Source organism: Mytilus californianus, unplaced genomic scaffold, assembly GCF_021869535.1.
Source record: "Mytilus californianus isolate M0D057914Y unplaced genomic scaffold, xbMytCali1.0.p SCAF_1, whole genome shotgun sequence".
In the NCBI taxonomy this organism is placed as follows: domain Eukaryota; kingdom Metazoa; phylum Mollusca; class Bivalvia; order Mytilida; family Mytilidae; genus Mytilus; species Mytilus californianus.
Window position 1 is genome coordinate 61,721,536 of NW_026262581.1, and position 23,432 is coordinate 61,744,967.

The window sequence follows — 23,432 nt, forward strand, 5'->3', positions numbered from 1 at the left end:
TCTATTTCCTGCTGATCCTATAGTTACATTGCATGAAATCAAACTCAAGTTTGACTCAAATAAAAATTTATACTATAAAAAAAATCAATTATATAAATTCTAATTAAATTTGTTGGATGAAATGATGATGGAATTTTGAGGGTCTAAAGGGGTGGGGTTTTAAAAGTAAAACTATGATTTGATTGGTGGAAATTAATGGAATATATATATTTACTGATTGATTAAGCAGATATGTTTGTAATTTCATTCGATTGTGTAAAATAAATGTTTATAATTTATGATCAGAAAGGTATTATTTTAGTGACTGACACCTTTTAATAATATTGTATTTATACATGTATATGAGGAAAATATGGTAAAATATAGTGTGTTTGAACTTGTGTGAGATTAATACTTAATATTTGCATATGATAATATGGTTGGCAACTTTTGTATTTGAAATCACCAAGTCAGTGTCAGATTAAAAAAAGTGGATAAATCAAGAATGATGCTTTATTGTAATAGGCATTTAAAAGTCTATATTATCAAATCCATTCTGTATCTTTATATTTAACAGTATTTAATAACCTTATTGCATAATGGTGGTATTCTGTGGAAAATGTGTTAAAAAGAAATCTTTAAGAAAGTTATTGTATATATTACCAATTTCCTTGACATTATAATGACCAAATGTTCCATAAGAAATGTATTCACTGAAAATATTCTTTTCATTAAACAATTTTCTTTTGAAATTGATTTTATGTTTTGATTCATTGAATATACAAAATGAAAAAGTGTAATCAGTGAGGCTACTGAAGAGTGGGTTTAAACTGACAGGAGCACAATATTTGGTCAAATAAATTAAAGATATGTTAATACATGTAAAAGGGACGGGTGAATTTCACTGCATGGTTTTAGGGCAGTAAGATTTAAATAAACATATTGACATTTTATTATTTTGTGCCTTTGTAATTCATGCTAACTTGAATAGCTGAAATGTTTTTCCCACTTGAACAGTTTACTATAGTTGAACTACCTAGTTACAACCATTTCTTTTTGTAGGTGTAACATGCTTTTTATAGTGAAAACTTAACTGTTTTATTATTCAAAACTCTTTTGGAAGAGAAAAAACTTTTCTTAAATTATAAAGGCTTTGACTGTGTTTATGTAAGAGTTTTTGATCTTTCATAGTACCATTGAACCAACCTTTATTTCTAATTATGGTATGAATTCAAAATTGTTCAAATTGATCAACTAGTGAGTTTTTTTAGCCAATTGCTAGAGAAAGGTCGTTACAATGTAGCAAAAAGCAAGTGTAAATGAAAATATTTTTACCATCCAATTCCTGTGATTTCTTCATCAGAAGATTATAAAAGTCAAACACCTTTTTATCAGGCACATAATGATTCAATCATTTGAATTGGTTGGTGTATATTTTCATTACACTGCAATTGATTTATATTAAAATTATTTCTCTACTAATGGATACAAATTTTCATCTTATGACCTGGGCCTATCTTCATAAAACTTTTCTCAATACTCAAGAGTACAAAAGTTGTGGTTGAAACACCAAATCCAGTATTTTGATTGGTTTAATTCTGACTCTGAGTACGATAATTTTACTCCAAATTATTACGACCGCAAGGCCAGTTTGCAGAAATGAATTCAAGCTTCAACTTGTAAAAATATTTTCCAATGGTATTGTGAAAGGGCAAACCATTTGGATAAGCATATGGTCATTCACCTGAATGAATGATATATTGCTTTTGTGCAGTTTTAATTTCCTTAAAAGTCAGTTTAAAATTACAGAGTAAAGTCAATCAAAATTCTATAATACACAAAAAAGAAGAATTTTCGCATTTCATTTGAAAGTTCTTAAAATTACACTTAATGAATTATAGACTTATGAACTGACATAGAGCTTAAAGAAGGATAACTCTTGAATAAAAAGAAGGAAACAGCCTTTGTGCACAAAAATTGTCAAATGATGAAAATAACAAAATATTAGATCCTTAAAACTTATAACCATGGGAGAATTTGTAGTAGCATCCTTTAAAATATCTCTCTCTTCAGTAGAATATTCCAGTATTAAGACTGACATCAAATGTATAAAGAACTTATAACCAATCATCACAGTGGGTTAGAGACTATTTTTGTTATTTCTGAAGAATTTTCTTCTTGGCTACATTAATTTCATGTAATACTGTCATTAATTGTTTTACAGAAGTAAGAGAGGTACATCCCAGTGTAGAACCTGAGGTGTCCACTATACAAGAGGAAGAAGAGGAACCTCCCAAAGGTAAAATAAGCTGCTTCTATCAGACTTGATGAAACTATAAAAAAGTCTTTAGAAAATATATTGACAAATTCTGTGCAAAAAGATTATTTCAATTATTTATAGTAAATAACATATTACTGCAAGTTGAAGTAAAGAAAGTTTTTCATTTGAAAGTTAAATTGGTGCTTTCACAATTGTTTTTAAATAAAGTCTCTTTCTTGCAAGTGTTTAAATTTTTTGTATGTGAGAAGTGTTTGAAAAAAAAAACATGTACTTTTTTTAACTGTGACATTTTAGAAATCCCTGAAAACATGATATTATTTAAAATGTAAGATTTGGTGTGATAATATTGCAGAAGAAGAAACCATTGTGACTACAGGTGAATTATTGACTGTGTGATTTGGTTTTGGGACTTATTAGGATGTTGGTTTCTTGTTTTGTGGTGTTTTTTTTCATTATGATGCATAGATGTCAGTTTATATCTGTTGTCTGCCCTTTGGTATATTTTATCAAAGCTGTCACACTTTCACCTTGTAGGTCATCCTGAAACAATCCTGACAGAAGTAGTATACAAAAGGTCCTTCATACAATTCCTTTTTTTATGTGAAGAATAATATGGCTACAAGGGGCAGTGATTTATTACAGTTAGTAAAAAGTATAATAGAATCTTCCCTGATACTGTAAAAAAATTCTACATTGACATATCTGATAGTTTCAGTTTTAGATAAATTTTATAAGATAATTTATATGATGATTGTACCAGTTGTGGCAGAGATGATCCACTTTCAGATCCTATTGAAGGTTGCATTAAGGGAGTAGAGTAAATTTATTTAAAATCACATCTCAGTAACTATAGAAAGAGCATTAATAATAATCAGATTAGAATTACAGGTCTTTGGGAACCCTTAGTATTTTGTTAAATAAGGATATTATATTTAAGAGTGAATCTTTTTTCATATTAAAATTAAAGTTGATAAGATATTATGAATATTATTCCTATTTACAGATATGGTATTTCATTGAAATTTTACATGTTAATAACATTGATTGATTTAGCTACAATTATTAATGTAGTTGTTATAGTCTTAATAGCTCTGTATAACCAGTTTTAGTTAAACTAGCTCTCCTACATTGTATGCTGGAAGAAATATTTTTGACAAGTCTTTCAATCTGGTTGTGACAAAAAATTTTCCTCTCCATTTTTAGCTCACCTGGCCCAAAGGGCCAAGTGAGCTTTTCTCATCACTTGGCGTCTGTCGTCCGTCGTCGTTAACTTTTACAAAAATCTTCTCCTCTGAAACTACTCAGCCAAATTTAACCAAACTTGGCCACAATCATCATTTGGGTATCTAGTTTAAAAAATGTGTTCGGTGACCCGGCCAACCAACCAAGATGGCTGCCATGGCTAAAAATAGAACATAGGGGTAAAATGTAGATTTTGGCTTATATCTCTGAAACCAAAGCATTTAGAGCAAATCTGACAATGGGGTAAAATTGTTTATCAGGTTAAGATCTGTCTGCCCTGAAATTTTCAGATGAATCAGACAACCCGTTGTTGGGTTGCTGCCCCTGAACTGGTAATTTTAAGGAAATTTTGCCGTTTTTGGTTATTATCTTGAATATTATAATAGATAGAGATAAACTGTAAACAGCAATAATGTTCAGCAAAGAATGATCTACAAATAAGTCACCTAGGCCAAAATGGTCAGTTGACCCCTTAAGGAGTTATTGCCCTTTATAGTCAATTTTTTACCATTTTTCGTAAATTTTTTGTAATCTTTTACAAAAATCTTCTCCTCTGAAACTACTAAGACAAATTTAACCAAACTTGTCCACAATCATCATTAGGGTATCTAGTTAAAAAAATGTGTCGATGACCCCGCCCGCACACCAAGATGGCTGACATGGCTAAAAAATAGTACATGGAGTAAAGTGCCGTTTTTGGCTCATATCTCTGAAACCAAAGCATTTAGAGCAAATCTGATGGGTGATAAAATTATTCATTATGTCAAGATCTATCTGCCCTGAAATTTTCAGACCAATCAGGCAACACGTTGTTGGGTTGCTGCCCCTGAATTGGTAATTTTAAGAAAATTTTGCAGCTTTTGGTTATTATCTTGAATATTATTATAGATAGAGATAAACTGTTAAGCAGCAATAATGTACAGCAAAGTAAGATCTACAAATAAGTCAACATGACCAAAATTTTCAATTGACCCCTTAAGGAGTTATTGCCCTTTATAGTCAATTTTTTACAATTTTCATAAATTTTGTAAATTTTTGTAAATTTTTACAAAATATTCTCCACTGTAACTACTGGGCCAAGTTCATTATAGATAGAGATAATTGTAAGCAGCAAGAATGTTCAGTAAAGTAAGATCTACAAACACATCACCATCACCAAAACACAATTTTGTCATGAATCCGTCTGTGTCCTTTGTTTAATATGCACATAGACCAAGGTGAGCGACACAGGCTCTTTAGAGCCTCTAGTTTAGCTCACCAGGGCCCGAAGGGCCCCATGTGAGCTTATGCCATCACTTGGCGTCCGTTGTCTGTCATCGTAAACTTTTTCATAAATCTTCTCCTCTGAAACTACTGGGCCAAATACCTTCAAACTTTAACTAAATGTTCCTTAGGGTATCTAGTTTTTAATAAATTGTATCCGAAGTTTTAATCCATCGACAAACATGGCCGCCATGGCTAAAAATAGAACATAGGGGTCAAATGCAGTTTTTGGCTTATATCTCAAAGACTAAAGCTTTTAGAGCAAATCTGACATGGAATAAAATTGTTCAGTTGGTCAAGATCTATCAGCTCTGAAATTTTCAGACGAATCGAACAACCCATTGTTGGGTTGCTGCCACTGAATTGGTAGTTTTAACAAAATTTTGCAGTTTTTTGTTATTATTTTGAATATTATTATAGATATATATAAACTGTAAGCAGCAATAATGTTCAGCAAAGTAAGATCTACAAAAAAGTTAATATGACCATAATTGTCAATTGACCCCTTAAGGAGTTATTGACCTTTAAAGACAATTTTACACAATTTGTTCATCAAGTTTGCTAACATTTAAAAATCTTCTCCTCTGAAATACAGGTAAGCGATTCAGGCTCTTGAGAGCCTCTTGTTTTTTAAATTGAACAAATTTGACAGAATGTTTAGTTGTACAAATCATATATGATTATGATTGATTTTAAGTGTTTTCTGTATGTCAAAATGTAGACTTTGTAATTTGTAAAAAATGAGAAGTTTATCAATACAAAGTCTCTAGTCTTACAGTTTACTTAAGTATAGATAGAAACTTGTGAAGTTATGTACCTAATTATGATGTTGATTTTTGGAGGCAGGGTTTGCACAGTGAAAAATAGGAATTTTGCCACATTTACACATAGGGAAAATTTCATGGCAAAATTTTTTTTATAAAAGAAACTTGTCAGAATTAAATTTTAAAGGGTGCAACTTGTGCATGCCAAGTTTTTTGTTATCACCATCCACTTAATGTCTTTTATTACGGAGAAAACAGGAGAGATTGTGATTATGGTTAAGAACATCAGGAAAAGGGTTAAGCAAGCTGTGGTAAAATTGAAGATTATCAGTCATTTTCAGTTTAGAGCATCTAATTGCTGCTTTTCACTAAAATATACCAATTTTTCACAATATTTGAACTTTTGTAAAATTGTAAGCTAAACAGTCCTCAGGTTTCAGCAACACATTTTTTATATTACTAGAAGGAGAATGGAAAATATGGGTAACAACAGGAGGAAAAGAAGAAATGTCAACATTAAATCGTGTCATGTTGTATGTATATGGGTCAAATAATGTGGCAGGTCCAATGTTACTTGGAAGTGGAACAGAGGGACATTTCCAGGCTGGTGCTACTGATGAATTTAAGGTATGAGTACATGATACTATAATAAAAAGCTATGGAAGCTAAATATACTTTCGAAAAAGAAACTCAAACAATTTTTACTGAGATAGACATTTTTGTCACCCGTGTAACATGTTCTGGGGGACATAGAAATACCAGGCGACCGTCCATCCGTCTGTCCGTTTGGTTTTGTTAGCGCTCTCAGGGGAACAATTCTTGCCAGCTTTTTATAAAACTTATATCATAGGTTTATATCAGCAATGTCTTGGACAAGTTCAAAAATCAGTGCCGATCAACTACTTTTAAAAGAGTTATGCCCCTTGGAAATATTTATTATATGGAAAATTTCATTGTTAGCACCCTCATGTGTATAATTCTTACCAGATTTTTATGAAACTTATATCATAGGTTTATATCAGCAATATCTCGGACAAGTTGAAAATCAGTGTCGATCAATTATTTTAAAAAGAGTTATTTCCCTTGGAAATATTAATTATTTGGAAAATTGCATTATAAGTGTTTTCATGTGTACATTTTTATCAAACTTATATCAATGGTTTATATCAGCAATGTCTTGGATAAGTTCGAAATCAGTGCTGATCTAATAATTTTTAAAGAATTATGCCCCTTGGAAATATCAGTTATAGGGAAAATTGCATTGTAAGCGCTCTCATGTGTACAATTTTTGCCAGATTATTATCAAATTTATCTCAAAGATTTATATAAGCAATATCTTGGACAAGTTCGAAAATTAGTGTTGATGAATTATTTTTTAAGGAGTGTTGCCCATTGAAAATATTTATTATATTGGAAATTGCATTGTATTTGCTCTCATGCCTTCATTTCTCTCAGATATATGTAAAAAGTTTTAAAGAACAAAAAAATATTTTTTTTTTAGTTATTGCCCTTGGATAGATAAAATATGTGCAACGCGGGGGACTTTGGAACACTGTTCTTTTATTAATTTTTGTTTAATGATAAATCTAAATTAGAAAGAAATTTAGTGTTCTAATGCTATGCTATTATAAAGTTCTTCAAAAAGATGTCATTTAGAAATTTTTTTCCAACAGTAACCAAAATAACAGATAAATAAGATTAAGAGATATTAAAAGGAACCTTTGCTAATGGCATTGAGTTGTTAATAGGAAGATATTAACAGGAAATCTGAATGGGGAATGCCATGAATTTCCAAGTTTGCCTTATTTTATTTGTAAACTTCCTGTCCATACAATTCCAAATAAGTTATTTTTCAAGAAATGTCTCGAAAAAAAAACTATACAACATTAGGAAAAATATCCAAATTATGTTCTTCCTGAAGATTTTCCTTAGCATTAATAGTCAGAAGTTTGGAAAACTAATAGATGTCATGATATGTATCATCTTTTGAAGGTTAACCTTGGCACTAACTTAGGAGACATTTACAAGATCAGAATAGGTCATGATGAAGAAAAAGATAACAGTGGATGGTTTGTAGAAAAGGTAATTTGTTTTTATTTAAGATGATACCAAGGGAGCAATCACAAACTGGACATTAAGCAAGCAAACAATAAATTAAAAACCAGAAGCCAAAGACAGATAGACAACACCATGACAAAAACAAAAGAACAGATAAGAAAAAGACATTCAACAATCCACTTAACACAACACAGAAATCTAAAGACTGAGCAACATCAAATTTCATGTGGTAATAGATCAATATATTATTTCTCATCCTTTTATTTTGAAAGGTACTAATTGTATATTTGAAAGCTTATTGCTTACAGTTTATTCCTGACCAGTAGGTGTATTCTGTTTGTTATAAAACATAATGTAAGTAGGAAAAACTCAAAGAAAGTTGATCCTACAAAACATTTAAATAAAAAGAATAAGTTATATTAGAATATAAAGTTTAATGACCTACTAGAATTAATATCTGTATAATTTTCAGGTTAAGTTACAAGATTTAATGGTTAATAGTAAAACCACTGAATTGTCAGTAAACAGATGGATGTCAAGACAACAGGAGGATTGTGATGTCTGGAGAGAGATACCTGTGACATTCTTTGATAAACCATTACTGCCAGGTAAATTAGGGAGAGATACCTGTAACATTCTTTGATAAACCCTTACTGCCAGGTAAATTAGGGAAAGATACCTGTGACATTCTTTGATAAACCCTTACTGCCAGGTAAATTAGGGAGAGATACCTGTTACATTCTTTGATAAACCCTTACTGCCAGGTAAATTAGGGAGAAAGATACTTGTAACATTCTTTGATAAACCCTCACTGCCAGGTAAATTAGGGAAAGAGATACCTTAAAGTCTAAATTTCAACTTAATTTCTGACTATGACCCTCAAAATATGGATATCTTTAATGTACATAACACATTTTCTAGTATATGTAAATAATCATGCAAAGTTTCTTTCCTAACCTTCAAGGGGTTTAACTGTTAGAAAGCAAAAACAATTTTAATGCCCTATCTATACTAATGATGTACATTTAATTTACAGTTGTAGTTTACACAGTAGAGGTATATACAGGAGAACAACAACAGTCAGCCTGTAGTTCTAGAATATCTATACTAATGATGTACATTTAATTTACAGTTGTGGTTTACACAGTAGAGGTATATACAGGAGAACAACAACAGTCAGCCTGTAGTTCTAGAGTATCTATACTAATGTCTGGAGAGATAGGGGATTCTGGGAAGAGGAGGTTATACCAGTCATCTGAAGGAAATACACCTTTTAATACAGGAAGTGTAAGGAAAATATTAAACACATGCATTGATATGTTCTTATATTTCATGCCCAAATTTTATTTGAGCAGGATCTGAGATATTAGAGTAAAAAGTACATGCTAGTTAATTTATCATGGCTATAAAGCTATAGAGTCATTGCCTTGTCATCTAAATTAACATCTTACTTATTAAGTTTTCGTTACTTCAGAGAATACTTTTATAAATATTCACATTTTTCTTCAAGATATTTTCAAAATTGAATATGATCTTAAGTATTGTGGGTAATTTCATTGTTCACCAAAATAGAAAAAAGGTTACTCGATTAGAATCTGAAATGGTCAATTGAATATTTTTAAAAAGAGTATAATGTTTTGATACATGAGACACATTCTCATTGTTAAAAAATCAAGAACAAGTTATTAAACTCTGTAGTCCTTTTTTGCTTTTTCTTAAAAGATTTGCAGGTCTGTTTTATTTTCAGAAGGATGTTTTCAAAATAGAAGCAGTATCTTTGAGTAACTTGGAGGAAATCACCATCAGTCATGATAACAATGGTGATTATTCAGGATTATATCTGGACAAAGTTATCATCAGTGTCCAGGATGAACAGTTTTACTTCCCATGTGACAGGTATGTTAACACTAGTCTAGTCCAGGTATGAGAGTTTTAGGTATGAGAGTTTATAACTCTCTAAGTCAAAAGAACCTCCTTCCAAGGTAAAAAGATTATATGGAACTGCGTTTATATGAAGTTTTACCAGAAGCCTGAAGCTGAATTATAACTTCCTTCAGAAGAATGAATGGTAGAATTTTATTATTAAATTTTGTGATAAAGTTACAGATAAATGTTATATTATATTCTTAAATGTTTACTAAGAAAGACATTTCATATAAAAAAGAGGCGAGAGATACCAAAGGAACAATCAAAATTTATTAGTAGAAAAAGATCATACAGCACCATTACAATGGCATAAAATGAAATACAACAAAAAAGACAAAAAACAACACTACATAGAAAATTAGACAATATAGAATATTAAAATTTGTATCTGCAAATGTTATGTTTTTTCTAGATGGTTGGTGGAAGATGATGGTGATGGTAAATGTGAAGTCAATCTGAAGCCTCAGCCCATGCCTAAAGAATCTAGTAAGTTATACAGAACAAAAAGAAATATGAAGTTAATTTGAAACCTCAGTCCATGCTTAAAGAAATATTTTTTGTTGGTCAAAAATGATAAAATGAGTGTTCATTACTGGCAAATAGCTCATTGTATCATTTTGGGAAGGTTATCATTATATCTTATTTGAACTTTCTTTCATATATATTTTATGGGCCTTGAACTGTTTCCATATTGTCTTTGATAAATTGTTTTACATTGACTGTGTAATGTGTTTAGCAGTATTATATAATTTAATCTATTGTATTTTTCATACTGAAGAAATATCCAGTAATCTACTTGTTTAAATATAAAGTATTTGTCTGAAGCCCAGCTGAGGAAAGAAATGGAAATAAATGAATTTAGAAACAAAATTTAATCAGAATGGACGGAAGAAATTGTATTTCAATCTCTTCACATATAAAACTTTGAATTAAGATTCAGTTGGTTGTATTAACTATTTATGATTAACTGTAATTTATTAATCAGAAGGAGAATATAGATTATCTATAAAGACAGCAGAAGATTCCCTGCCTGCCAATGGTGGATCTGTGACATTTGTATTATATGGTGATGTTGGTAGGAGCGAAGAGATCAAACTGTTCTCTCAAACTTCTACATCAAGTTTGTTTGAACCAGGAAACATTGATAAGTTTGAGGTAATTAATGCTGTTTTTCATCTTTTTAGAAAATGACGCAGTCAATTTTCTTTTACCATTGACCAGACTTCCAACCCGCCTTCCGAACTCGGTTCCGTATTTTACATACTTAAAGTGAATGTTAGTATGCTCATACATTGGTAAAAGAAAGACAACTCCAGCGTTGCAAATGTACATTTTAAAATAACAGATGGTGTTGTCTCCCTTCAATATGTCTTCTTGTGTACAAAATGGCGGTCATTAACCTTCGTGACCGTCGGACAATTTTCAATCATATTGTTGGAAATACAACTGGAACAGAATTAAATTTGTAATTTTCATTCTTTAATTTCTTAACCTGTCATACCTGCCAACTTGCACGATTCAGGCGTGAAATACTCCTTGTCACGATTGCACGATTGTGATCGTGTAAAAACCTCTAAACCACGATTTTGTTAAATTATACTGTTCCCAATATTTCGAACTTTCCTCAAACTTTTCCCAAGGGAGACAACTGTGATCAGCCAATCAAAATCGTTGTTTCTCCTTATCTTTGGTTTTTGTAAACTGCAAATGTGCTAAATTTTGAACTTGTTAGGAACTCAGAATATTGTAGAAATCGTGATCATGGCAGACCAATTTCAATTACAAAAAGGTTCTTACACAGCTTAAGAAGGAAATCATGACTGATTGACAAAGTTCAAAGATACAGTTCAACCATAAACATAATAAACAGTAGCTAATGGACAAATTTTACACTTATGGTAACAGATCATACATGTTGTCATTCTTGAAATTAAATTACCAAATCAATTAAAGTACAATGTTCTATCTTTTAATTTTCACAAGGAATCAGATATATTTCCTTCTTTGTACATATTTTTATATTTGAAAAGTCAACAATCACTTTAATATTCCTGTGACCAATAATCTGATAATTCACCTTTAAGGTTCATCTAATATACACCAACAAAAATGGCTGTGTTTACACCATGAAATTTTCTCTGAATGCAGACAAAACTGTGTAATTCTAATAGTTTTAAATCCTGGCAGCACCTGGCCACAACTCCTCTTTTTCCTGTGGTACCTGAAAACAAACCGGTTTGGTACATTGTTGAGGTCTGAAAGTGACTTATAACTGCCAACAGCCACATTGTTTGAACTCTGGTAGATAGTACATCAGACTGTTATCTCATTGGCAATCACACCCCATCTCCTTATTTTATTACGGGTCAATTATTTGAAATAAATGACTACGGTACTCAACATTAAATCATTTGAAAAAAAATAATTTTGCAATAATTTATGTTGTCATTTTAAGATTTCAGTGTAAGCTTGCTTACTACAGCCTCTTCACAATGAAATTAAGTTGTATAGATGGTGTCACTTTGTTTGTAATTGTGAAACTAGTACACCAATACTATTGTCTAAATCTACAGAAATTGGTCACGTTTAGGTAACTGAAATAACAATGTGATGTTGTCACTAGGTCACCTGTAACTTATCTCTTGAATAAGGACTATGATGGGTATAAGAGCTTTCTTACTACAGGCTCTTCATAATCATTTTGTTAAATAATTCTACAAATAAGGGAAACACATTCACATATTACTTTGAATATTGTAGATTGTTCAGGTAGTCTTGAGCTATTTCTTTGTACAGCAGAAAAACTAGTAGTTATTTTCACTTCACACACATATATATATATATATCTTGACAAACAAATAAAAACGCTATAGATTGTGGAAACAATTCATATCTATTCTATCAGTCACCCTACCTACCATAAATTGAAACTCGCCTAAGATTCAGTAGGTAAATTAAGTAAAAATCAAGACTTGTATCAAAAATATCCCAATATGAGAGACAATGGCGTCATTTTTACTTAGAGCTTTCAGCTCTTTGATTTACTCATGGTGATGAAAGAGTCTTATTTGTTCCCCGTCTGCCAGATTGACATGTATAACCATCAGATTGTTAAATGTGACAGTTTTAAAGAATTAGGTATTTGAGAATGACAGTTACCTTAAAAGTGCTATGATTAAATCTGAAGAGATTATGAGAAAGAGATTTTAAAAGCTGCAAAAATGATTAACAAAATAGACATTTTGAATACAATAGTGAAAATCAGTAAAAAATAACAAGGCAATTGTGTATGATAATAAATATTGATTTTATAGCATTTAAAAGTTTCAAAAATACGATTATAAAACAATTGTATGTTAGTATTTTTTCAAGTTTGGTCAATTTTTTGGTCAACAATAATTTTGCTCATGATTGTTACATGTCATTGTATCAGCATTGCCCTGTTATGATCATGCTATATGTATGGTTAAATCTCAAGTTTATAATTAAAAAAAATGACTATGTTTTTGTGATAGATTATAACAGTATCAGGGACAAATGAGCAGGTTTGTCAAAGACAAAGTAAAAAAAACGAAACAACTTACATGCATGGGTATTTTTAATAACAATACCGTAAATTTCAAATCATGCCATAATGCAAATAATATTTAAACGAGACTTTAACATACAAAAGATTTCAAAAACCAACCTATAATCATAGATATTTATTTTCACATTGTAAACAATTAATTATTATGATTGCATGCTTTTTGATAGATTTTCCCTGTACCAGTAAGCAAATTTTGATAATAATACATTTTGTGCTTATATTATTTAACTTCAGACAAGGAGTTGGGAATTTATATTCTTATGAGTTAATAATGAGAAAATTGGGTATGGAAATGCACAGTATGAATGCCCCATTTAATCCTTGTTTTATCTTTATAAATATATTTTGTTGTTGGTGAAAGGAATTTTTATATTTTTTATTTTGAGTACTTTTTCTTTCATAGGTTACACATTGATACTGAGGCTTATTACTTTATAACTCTTTGAAACCTTGACTGGCTTGAGCACATGTGTTCACAATTTAATGAAATGATAATATTTAATACTTGTTTTCTATTGGCAGTCCAAATAGCTGCAGTGAAATTCAAATATATTTTATTATTATATTTTTCTGTGATGGTATTAGACAATTAAACTACAAATAACTCTTTAACATACTATAAATTTTGTATCTAATAAATAAGTAGTATAATGTTAATATTATATCAGGAATACCGTAAGGCATGAAGATTGTGTTGTGCATCTGGATTTACACTTTTTAATTATTGAGTTTTATACTTTTTAATCTTCATGTGTACAGAAGAATTTTATGAGAACATTTTGATTGTACAATTGGTTTTTCACTGTATAATAAAATATTATTTTAAACATTGTGTTTTGAAAATCTAGCTTTTATTTTTAATGATAAAATCATTCAATTTTATGTATATTTTAATCTCTTTCTATTTCTGTGATAATTGTTTTTACTTTTCCTTGTTTAAGATATCAGCAGGAGAACTGGGTGAACTGTATAAAATCAGGCTGACAAAACAAGATATAATTCAGTGGGAAGGATGGCATCTGTTAGAGGTTAGTAAATGTGTATAAGGTTTATTTTACTTATGTACGCTTTTAAACAAAAAATAGTGCCAAGGATGAATAAATTCTTGAGGAGCTATATAACACCAAAATGGGATTTTGAGAGATTAAGCAAAACCATTTAAGGTCAAATTAGCCTAATCAGTAAGAACCTTAGTTTCTTATCAATTTCAAAATTTTTCAACAGAATCATTGTTTTGAAAGAAATTATTTCTCCCTATTATTAGTTCTTGTTTTGTATGAGAATTTAATGCAGCAAAAATTAATTAGAAGCATTTGCTTGCATTGTATATGGTGAAGTATACTCTAGACTGTCAGAAATTGTTTTACTTGTTAAGACAGTGATGAAAATCAGTGCCTTGAAAAATGATCATCATATGATGCAGCATACAAATTTTACAGATAAAGATGCAAGATGTAGAAACAGATGAAGAATACACATTCCACTGTGATCGCTGGTTATCTCGTGACAAGGAAGATTTTGATGTTGTAAGAGAATTCCCTATCAGTAGGAAGACAGGGTCTACACCACAAGGTATATATTATGGGCTGTGTCAAGAATTTATTTTCCAGAATTATAGAATATTTTTAAAGCTCTGTTGTTTGTCCATCTCTTATATTCTATGTCCATTTCAGCAAAAAATTAAGTTCTATTTGTAGTACAATATAGTTTATTCTAGAAAAAATAAAAAACAACACGTCATAAATTTTGTGCGTCTGAAGTGCTTTTCTGAATTTACCTTCATCAGGAACGCTCAAAGCCAAATATTTGAAAGTAAGGGATGTATAAGAACCGAAACCCTTTCAGAGCTATATGGCCAAAAAGGACTTGAAATAATAGCAAAATCCATCTAAGGTAAACTTTGCCTGAAGGAGTTGAAACCTTATGAGTATTAAATATTGTATTTGATTTATTTTACATTGTTTTTTTGCAGTTAAAGTATATGAAGTAAGCATTCATACAGGAAACAATTGGGGAGCAGACACTGATGCCAGTGTGTTTATCAATATATTTGGTTCTATAGGAGATACAAGCAAAAGACTTTTGTACCATTCCAAAAATAACTCACAAAAATTCCAGCGTGGACAAATAGACTTATTTGAAATTGAGGCTGTATCTTTAGAAAACTTAACACACATTGAGATTGGACACGACAGAAAAGGTCATGGTGCTGGGATGTATCTAGATAAAGTTGTGATATCTGAGAAAGATGACTCAACTAAAGAGTATGTCTTCCCATGTCGAGCATGGTTAGATGACAGAGAGGGTGATGGGAAGACATGGAGGACACTTCCTGTTTTAGGTAAGATCACTTTTCGAGTCAAATGTTGTATGATAAGGTGGACGATTGGAGACATAAGAGACTTAAATTATCTATTATTCTGTTATTCTGATCGTTCAAATTGTTTGTCTGTTCATACAATACATTTACTATTTGTCCAAATATTTAAAATTCCTTTGCATGAATGTCAGGTCCAAATGGGGGGTTTGTGTTACCTAGAAAATAATTGCAGTCAGATCGGGTTCATATGATGGGTTGTTCTGTTATGAAAACATTTTCATTAAGGTAAGGTAAGTAATGCCAAAGAAAAAGACTATTTTGTTGATAATATAGCATGGAAAATGGTAAAATATAAAACAAATTAGTTTATTTATACATGATTTGAGGCAATTATGGTTTGAATTTTTAAATCCTTTTCAGATGTTTTAGATACTAAAAAGGTTAAACCAAAGCTTGATTCCAGTAAAACTGCTGGTAAGTGTTACAATATTAATACTTTGACCATATAAAAATATTGGTATAATTGCAAATGGGACACCTATCCACCAAAGTTCAAATGACGAAGGTATAAACAATTATAGGTCACCGTACAGGCTTCAACAATGAGAAAAACCCATACTGTATAGTCAGCTATTAAAGGCTCCAACATGGTAAAATGTGAAACAACTCAAATGAGAAAAAAAAAATAAAAACCTACTTGATAACAATACAATTTTCGAAAAAAACAAATATGACAGACATGAAACAATGACCAAGTACACTCAGTTTGTATACTGGTATCTCATAGTTTTATTAATGAACTTTCACAGTTAAAATAGAGAGTAAAAGTTCTAGTTTCACCAACAAATAAATGTGAAAATAGAGGGCAATTTTTTGGTTCAGCCTGATAGGTATTTATCATTAAAAACATGTAATTTGCAATCTAAAGTATCAATGTTTTCAGTAAACAATATTGTAAAGGTTTGTTTTTTCATATTTTTTATATAAATTTTAGATAAAATGATATAGTCGATAAATAGGTCCGAGGACACAGTTATCGTCCTTTGATTTTTATTGTCTACGAATATAGTCCCTAATGTAGACAGTGTATAACTTGAAAATTTTTTTCATACACTTTTCAAATTTATTTCTTTATATTTTATGCATGAAATATTAAGTAGGGGGATGAAATTACATGTTAAAAAAATTTGGGTGATGAATTTTTATGTAAAGTAGTGATTTGGTCCAGTTAAAAAGGTAAAAAATTAGTAAGCTTGAAGCTGTCAAACTGAATTATAGACCCTCAACATAGAATTGTCCATATTTTGAGTTAGAGCTGGTAGACTTTTCTATAATTTTGATATTATTTGTCCCAAAAGTAGTACACTACACTGTAAAAATCTTTATTGAGATAGAGCAGGTGCGATTTTTTTAATTTTAATTTATTGTCTTAAAGAAATGCACTAAGAAATAACTGTTCTCTGGCCAATATAGGAGATATTTACATTCACAGGTAAATGGAAGAACGTTCAGGTAACAGTAAAGACAAGTGATTTGGATAATGCTGGAACAGAAGCTCAGGTCTACCTCACAGCATATGGTACTAAAGGACAGTCAGATAAATTATCTTTGACATCTCCAGATAGTTCTCATATCTTTGCTAAAGGTGCTGAATCAGAAATCAATGTAAGTAGAAACTGATATGTATAATACTGATTTCATTGAAATAGACACATGTTACTTGAAAAAATCTTCATCCGACCAAACCTTTCTGAAGGTAATACATTAAAAAAGTTGAGAATCTCAAAACAAAAACAGACCAGACAAAACTGTTTAACATCCAAATTTGCTGAAAGAGTTGCAGCCTTAGTACAATAACATCTTTTAGAAACTTACAAAAATGTACAGTCTCAATGTATCAATTAAAACATGTCTATGCCTTTTTTGGCAGATGGAAGACTCTTATTCATTGTTAAAGAATGCATATATATCACAGGTATCTTTTGGTGATATTGGTGACCTAACAAAGATCAGATTAGAACATGATGGTACCAGTAAACATCCTTCATGGCATGTTGATTGGGTAAGTATTACGATATGTTTGAAGAAAGGTTTTGAGTAGGAAAACTTATGCAGTTACTTGGAGTTGAATAGAGCTGGAGAAACAACAGTTGTCTTGATAACTTTACATAACAAATTTTGTAACACTTTTTTTACCTATATCTTATATATTTATGCCATAGACAAAACCTTACTGTTTATGCAAATTCTGTTAACCTGATTGAAGTTTTATATTGTTTGTATAATTCCTATGTAACCTTGTTTAGAAGATTCTGTTTTATCACAGGTGAAATTAACAGGAGGTGACAATGATGAAGTAATGTTTTATATAAACAAATGGTTTGCTATAGATGAAGAGGATGGACAGATACTCAGGGAATTTTCTGTTATAAATTCAGATAGAGTACCACAGCCTTGTAAGTAGATGGAAAATTTATATAGCATAAATTTGTTACTCTCTATAAAGTGAAGTTCAAGTACTATTTTTTACAATTTTTAAACCACCATTTTGGCTTGGGAAATAAAATGTACCTTTTTTTGGCACATGAATGGCTTTTGTTGTTTTGCTAAAGATCCAGTAGCTCTTTTTACAAAAAAATCTTACAACTAAAAGTGGTCGTTGTATCATGTTAAGTGCATAGGTCCACAAACAAATTAGTTGATCTTGACCTTCATTATTGATATGAATAACAAAATGAATGAAAATATAACGATTAAGGGGATTAGCTGTTGTTTCCCGTTTCTGTAGTTCCTATAATGGCATCACCTTAGAGATTAGTGAATTTCTTTTTCAGCTTGTCAGTATATTATTATAATTGAGACAGGAAGCAAAACAAATGCTTCAGCTAGTAAAGGTGCTGTGTATATGAATTTGATTGGTAACCATAGCGACACAGGACTGAGAAGATTAAACAAGTCATTAACCTCCAATGCAGAACCATGGAAACCAAAACAAGAAGACATTTACATGATAGAAAGCATATCTGTAGGACAAATAGAAAAAATACATGTTAGATATGAAGGAACTGGAACAGGTTAGTTTATAACCTTCCTTTAGATACAGATTATTAATTTTTTTTTGTAAAGAGAAGTTATTTTTAATGACTAAAACATTTGCTCCATTTTAAAATCCTCATAACATAAACTCATCAATAAACACAAATTTTTATCTTTTATGCTTTAAATTTGAACATTTTATTTTTCATGTTTGATAGTTACATGTATATATTTATTGTTTTGAAAACTAATTACAGCATTTTTTTTTCTAAATTAGCCATCTTTCTTGTAACAATGAAGGTTTCAGAAGGAGGCAAAAGTTATTAAAGAGTTTTCTTAATAGAATAAGTAACATATTGGATTTTTTTTGCAGAAGAATGGTGTCTGGACAGGATCAGTATATTTGATAAAGTTTCAGCTATCTCTAAGTCTGTCTTCAATTGTTACACAATGTTAAGTACAGAAACAGACCAGATATCTGTCAGTAAAGAATTTGATTTGTCGGGTAGGTTTAGAACCTTATGTATATTAAATATTGACTTCTCACTCTTAAACCAAATAGTCTTATTGAGTTTATTGATGAGACACTGGTCTCAGGCTTATATTACAGTTTGTATGGTATTCCATTTCTATGTAAGACAACAAAGACGAAATAAAATGAAAATCTGCCATTGATTTTTCTTTCCAGTAATACTTTTGAAAGTTAATGTATGCAATAAAAAAGTCAGAATAAACTTAAATAAAAAAAAAAAGTACAGCTAAAACTTTGTAATCCATCCACCATGATTTATTTTTCGATATGACTGATTGATACAACAGGATGAATTTGAGCATTTTCTTTATTATTTGCTAAATGCCTTATTTCTTTTTTTAAAGAAACCATTCCTGTCTCTTGTCCATCAGAGATTGTACAAAATATGTACAAAGATATAAGACCACAAGTATCTCGAGGTAATTGGACTGTGTGGATACACTGTGGGCCAGACAGCAATGGTGGGACTGAGGATTCGGTCCATATGATTGTATATGGACTCAACGGACAGTCCAAACCTATTCAACTAAATGACAAAATGGAATTCAATCAAAGATCAATAGTCAAAACTGATGTATGTCAAGTAATGCTTATGCTTAAAGTGTTGTATTTTACCATGTTATATATATTATATTGTGTCAAGTGAAATCAAGGCGAAGGGGGCATTAAGTATTACCCTTGTCTGTCCGTCGTGTACGTCCCCAAAATTGGTTTCTGTTCTCTAACTTTAGTTTGCCTCAACCAAATGTTATAAAACTTTTACACAATGATTATTACCACAAAATACAGATCAAGTTCAAAAGGCGAAGGGGGCATTAAGTGATACCAATGTCCGTCCCGTCCCTCGGTCGCATACATCCCCAAAATTTTTATAAAACTTATACACAATGCTTATTACCACAAAACACAGATCAAGTTCGAAATTGGGTGGCGTCACTTTTACCGTTCATGAGTTATGCCCCTTTATAAACATAAAAATTGTTAAATCTGTTGTTTCCTTTTTCTAACTTTAGTTTGCCTCAACCAAATGTTGTGAAACTTATACCCAATGCCTATTACCACAAAACACAGATCAAGTTTGAAATTGGGTGGTGTCACTTTTATCGTTCTAGAGTTATGCCCCTTTATAAATGGAAAAATTGCTAAATCTGTCTTTTCCGTTCTCTTACATAAAAGAACAAAAAACAAACAACTTCCCTAATTACTATTTGTTATTGAACAATGAGAGCACTCAAACCTGCAAGCAATTTCTTATAACAACCTTAGAAATATATATCATTAACTTTAAAAGAAAAGAAAATGTCATTAATTAGTACATTGACTCGTGCATATTTACGAGCAGGGGCATCAGTGACCCGTAGACACATTCACCATTTATTTTTTATTTGAAATTATCTTTTATACTGTAAATTCAGAAATTATTGTGTGCATTTATTATTGAGATTTTAATTATTGTGATATTGAGAAAAATCCTGTTTAATTCATATAAAAAATTTTAAAATGCGAGTTTAAATTATTGCGATTATAACCCTGTTGCATTTTTCGCAATAATAAAAACATCGCAATAATTTCTGAATTTACAGTAATCAGTTTACACTATATCTTAAGTATGAATAAAGATGCTTTTAAATTATGTCTTTAAATTTCAAGGTTTTGGTTGGCTTTCATCTAATGTAATTTTAATGCAATAAGTAATTCTAATGGGGTTTGCATAAATCAATGATTTACCTGTTTGTTAAGTAAAGTTTTGATTTAGTGATACATTTCACTTGAAATTTATAGTTGATTTAAAGATGGGACAGTACTATTTGATATGCTCTAAGGATGTATACTATATTGTGTAATTATATTTTCAGATTAATATAGGGGACATGGGTGCAATATTTAAAGTGAGATTATACTTTGGTGGTGACTACACTGGATCTCCATGGTTCCTTTCAAGTGTAAGTTCCTTTCTCGTCATAGTTTAAAGACACAAATGCTATAAATGATTATTGCATAAAAACCCAAAGCTATTTTTACTGATTACATATTTAGAATTTTTTTTCTTAAGAGATTTTTATTAGAATAGATGTATCTTGATTTGTTTAGTTTTTAAAATACTTCAAAATGGAATTTATTGTAACATGTCTTTATGTATTTAATGTTTTTGATGTTTCATATGATTGTAGTTAAAAATGAAGGACCATGATACATTACAAGAAGTTATTATGAGAGTAGATAAAGAGTTAGTTGGAACTGAAGGAAATCCTGATGGTAGTTTAGAATTGCCAGTAACTAGACCTGATCTATCACCACTAGAAGGTATGGAATTAAGAGTTATATAAAATTAGTAGATAGACCAAGTTAAAGTTATTTATAAGATATATTTTGTTTCTTAGATATTACTGGATCAGTTTCAATGTTACTTGTTTACTTGTGTTATGAAATTGTTTCTGCATATATAAAGTTCCCATCAGTTTAAAGTTTCTTATTCTTTTGTTTAAGATTCTTGAATTTAAAATTTAATAAAAGTGAAACAGAAACTCCTTTGTTGTAATTAAATAAATTGATTTTTATGTTATTCTGATATTCATATTTGTATTTATTTATGCTATAATTTGTGTATACTTTTTATGAATTATAGAAGATGAGTTTACTTTGTATGTTGCCACTGGTAATCAGGATATGGCAGATACAGAGGCAGATGTATTCTGTTGTCTCATTGGTCAATTTGGAGACACGGGCAGGCGTATGCTGTCAAAGTCAAACTCACCAGTTCCGTTCACAACAGGACAGGTACGAATTTAATCTTTTTATTAAAATATTGTTTGTGTTATAGTATATAAATAATTTGACATGACTAGATATCATCAAGAAATTTACATTACGACATCTTCACATTGGAAACCATTAACTAAAATCCCACTTATTAAAGGCTGATAGATGTTAATGAAAAAGAAGAACAAAATTTACGACCTGCTATATTTACTACAGGGAAAAACTTACTATCAAAAAGATTAAGTATTTAAAAGAGAAATCTGTAGTACTTGTATGATTTAATAGAGCATTTTTTGTGATTTTATTTTTATTTATGCATTATTACTGTGTCAGTAACATATATGATAAGTTGATAGATAATCACCCAGAAAATAAGTTTTAACTCTACTATCTGTAAATTAAGTCTTGTCAAATCAGAAATCTTCTCTGACAATGATTTAGCTGTCAGATACTATGAAATATGAGTGGGGTTATGTTGAGCACCACAATGCATGCATTCTTGTTTTATTTATTCAGGTTTTTTTGTTCTTTTCTAGATTAGCTAATAGTTTTATATCTTGTTTATAGCTTATTATGTCTCATTACATTCAGCCTTTTATTACAATACACGTCAGTCTGACATCAATCATTTACAAGATATTTATTACAAAACTTCACATGAAAGTATGGTATATATGGGAAATGAAAACAAGTGTAGTGCAAAATCTAATAGACTTTGATTTAAAGGATCACCTTAAATTGTTAGTAGTTAAAAGCCTGTTATGAAGTATCTACTTACTTATTATTATTACCTCTAAATGTTATAATTTGATTAGCATGTATGGTTGAGTTTGTGTCTGATTGAAGTTTGCCTTACATAACCTTTTTCTGTATCCCTTTGTAATATACAAAGTTAAAAAAGAAATAGAATTTTTGTTTGTCTAGACCAGTTATCGTTACATAATTTTTGAGCTAACAATTCTTCCTTGCTATCTACCTTTATCATATGATACAGGTTGATGAATTTGTTATTAAAAGTTTGGATCTTGGGAAACTGCAGAAAGTTGTAATAGGTCATAATGAGAAAGGACGAGGAAGAGGATGGTTTTGCGAACGTGTACAAATTAAATCTAAACTTAATCCAGTTATGAAGATATTTCCATGTAACAGGTAAGGAAAATTATAATCTTCTTGTTAGCTTTTTAGTGTAGCCTACATATCATTGTCTAACACAGGGCTCTGACGTATGAGTCATCTTTCATCATGGTCTTGTAGCCCTAATTCTTTGAAACCATTGAATAGAAGTTAATCAAACTTAATCTCCGGTATTAAATTTGTATGGCTCTATCATTTTATATGTCAACAGCTACAAGTGTCAAGCATGGTTTAATGAGATTGACTGTAAAGATAGTGAAAACAACTTAATGATTATTCTTAATTATTTTAGGTGGATGGATACAGGTTGTGAAGACAGGAAGTTGATGAGAGAATTGCCATATATTGGAGATATGCCAGTAGTGGCTCCACCTTCAGGGACATCAAGTAAGCATACTGTTTAGTAATAACTGTTATGCAAATTCTATTGATAGCTTATATTTCGAATAAAAGAAGAATTTTATCTTTACCTGATGAAATTTGTAAGAACAAGAACTTGTGATATTTTTTGGCATAAAATTCCATTATATCTGTCAGATGATAAATTG

General features: G+C 30.4%; 1 protein-coding gene across 8 annotated transcripts in view; it reads left to right on the forward strand.

Moving 5' to 3' along the window:
• LOC127705389 (lipoxygenase homology domain-containing protein 1-like) overlaps positions 1-23,432 on the forward strand; it is a 75,398-nt gene that overhangs the window by 30,612 nt on the left and 21,354 nt on the right. For 5 of the 8 annotated variants that reach the window (XM_052209706.1, XM_052209701.1, XM_052209720.1 and 2 more), the window contains 25 exons: positions 2,204-2,278; positions 2,613-2,636; positions 5,993-6,156; positions 7,522-7,611; positions 8,060-8,195; positions 8,720-8,874; positions 9,335-9,483; positions 9,926-9,999; positions 10,499-10,668; positions 13,270-13,284; positions 14,044-14,130; positions 14,542-14,674; positions 15,075-15,443; positions 15,843-15,896; positions 16,915-17,087; positions 17,398-17,484; positions 17,749-17,878; positions 18,257-18,496; positions 18,832-18,963; positions 19,335-19,564; positions 20,847-20,933; positions 21,162-21,294; positions 21,617-21,768; positions 22,745-22,899; positions 23,177-23,271. In XM_052209706.1, coding sequence (XP_052065666.1) covers positions 2,204-2,278; positions 2,613-2,636; positions 5,993-6,156; positions 7,522-7,611; positions 8,060-8,195; positions 8,720-8,874; positions 9,335-9,483; positions 9,926-9,999; positions 10,499-10,668; positions 13,270-13,284; positions 14,044-14,130; positions 14,542-14,674; positions 15,075-15,443; positions 15,843-15,896; positions 16,915-17,087; positions 17,398-17,484; positions 17,749-17,878; positions 18,257-18,496; positions 18,832-18,963; positions 19,335-19,564; positions 20,847-20,933; positions 21,162-21,294; positions 21,617-21,768; positions 22,745-22,899; positions 23,177-23,271 — 3,309 coding nt within the window. The remainder of the gene's footprint in view (positions 1-2,203; positions 2,279-2,612; positions 2,637-5,992; positions 6,157-7,521; positions 7,612-8,059; positions 8,196-8,719; positions 8,875-9,334; positions 9,484-9,925; positions 10,000-10,498; positions 10,669-13,269; positions 13,285-14,043; positions 14,131-14,541; positions 14,675-15,074; positions 15,444-15,842; positions 15,897-16,914; positions 17,088-17,397; positions 17,485-17,748; positions 17,879-18,256; positions 18,497-18,831; positions 18,964-19,334; positions 19,565-20,846; positions 20,934-21,161; positions 21,295-21,616; positions 21,769-22,744; positions 22,900-23,176; positions 23,272-23,432) is intronic. The other 3 variants (XM_052209729.1, XM_052209748.1, XM_052209714.1) reach the window with 2 other exon arrangements.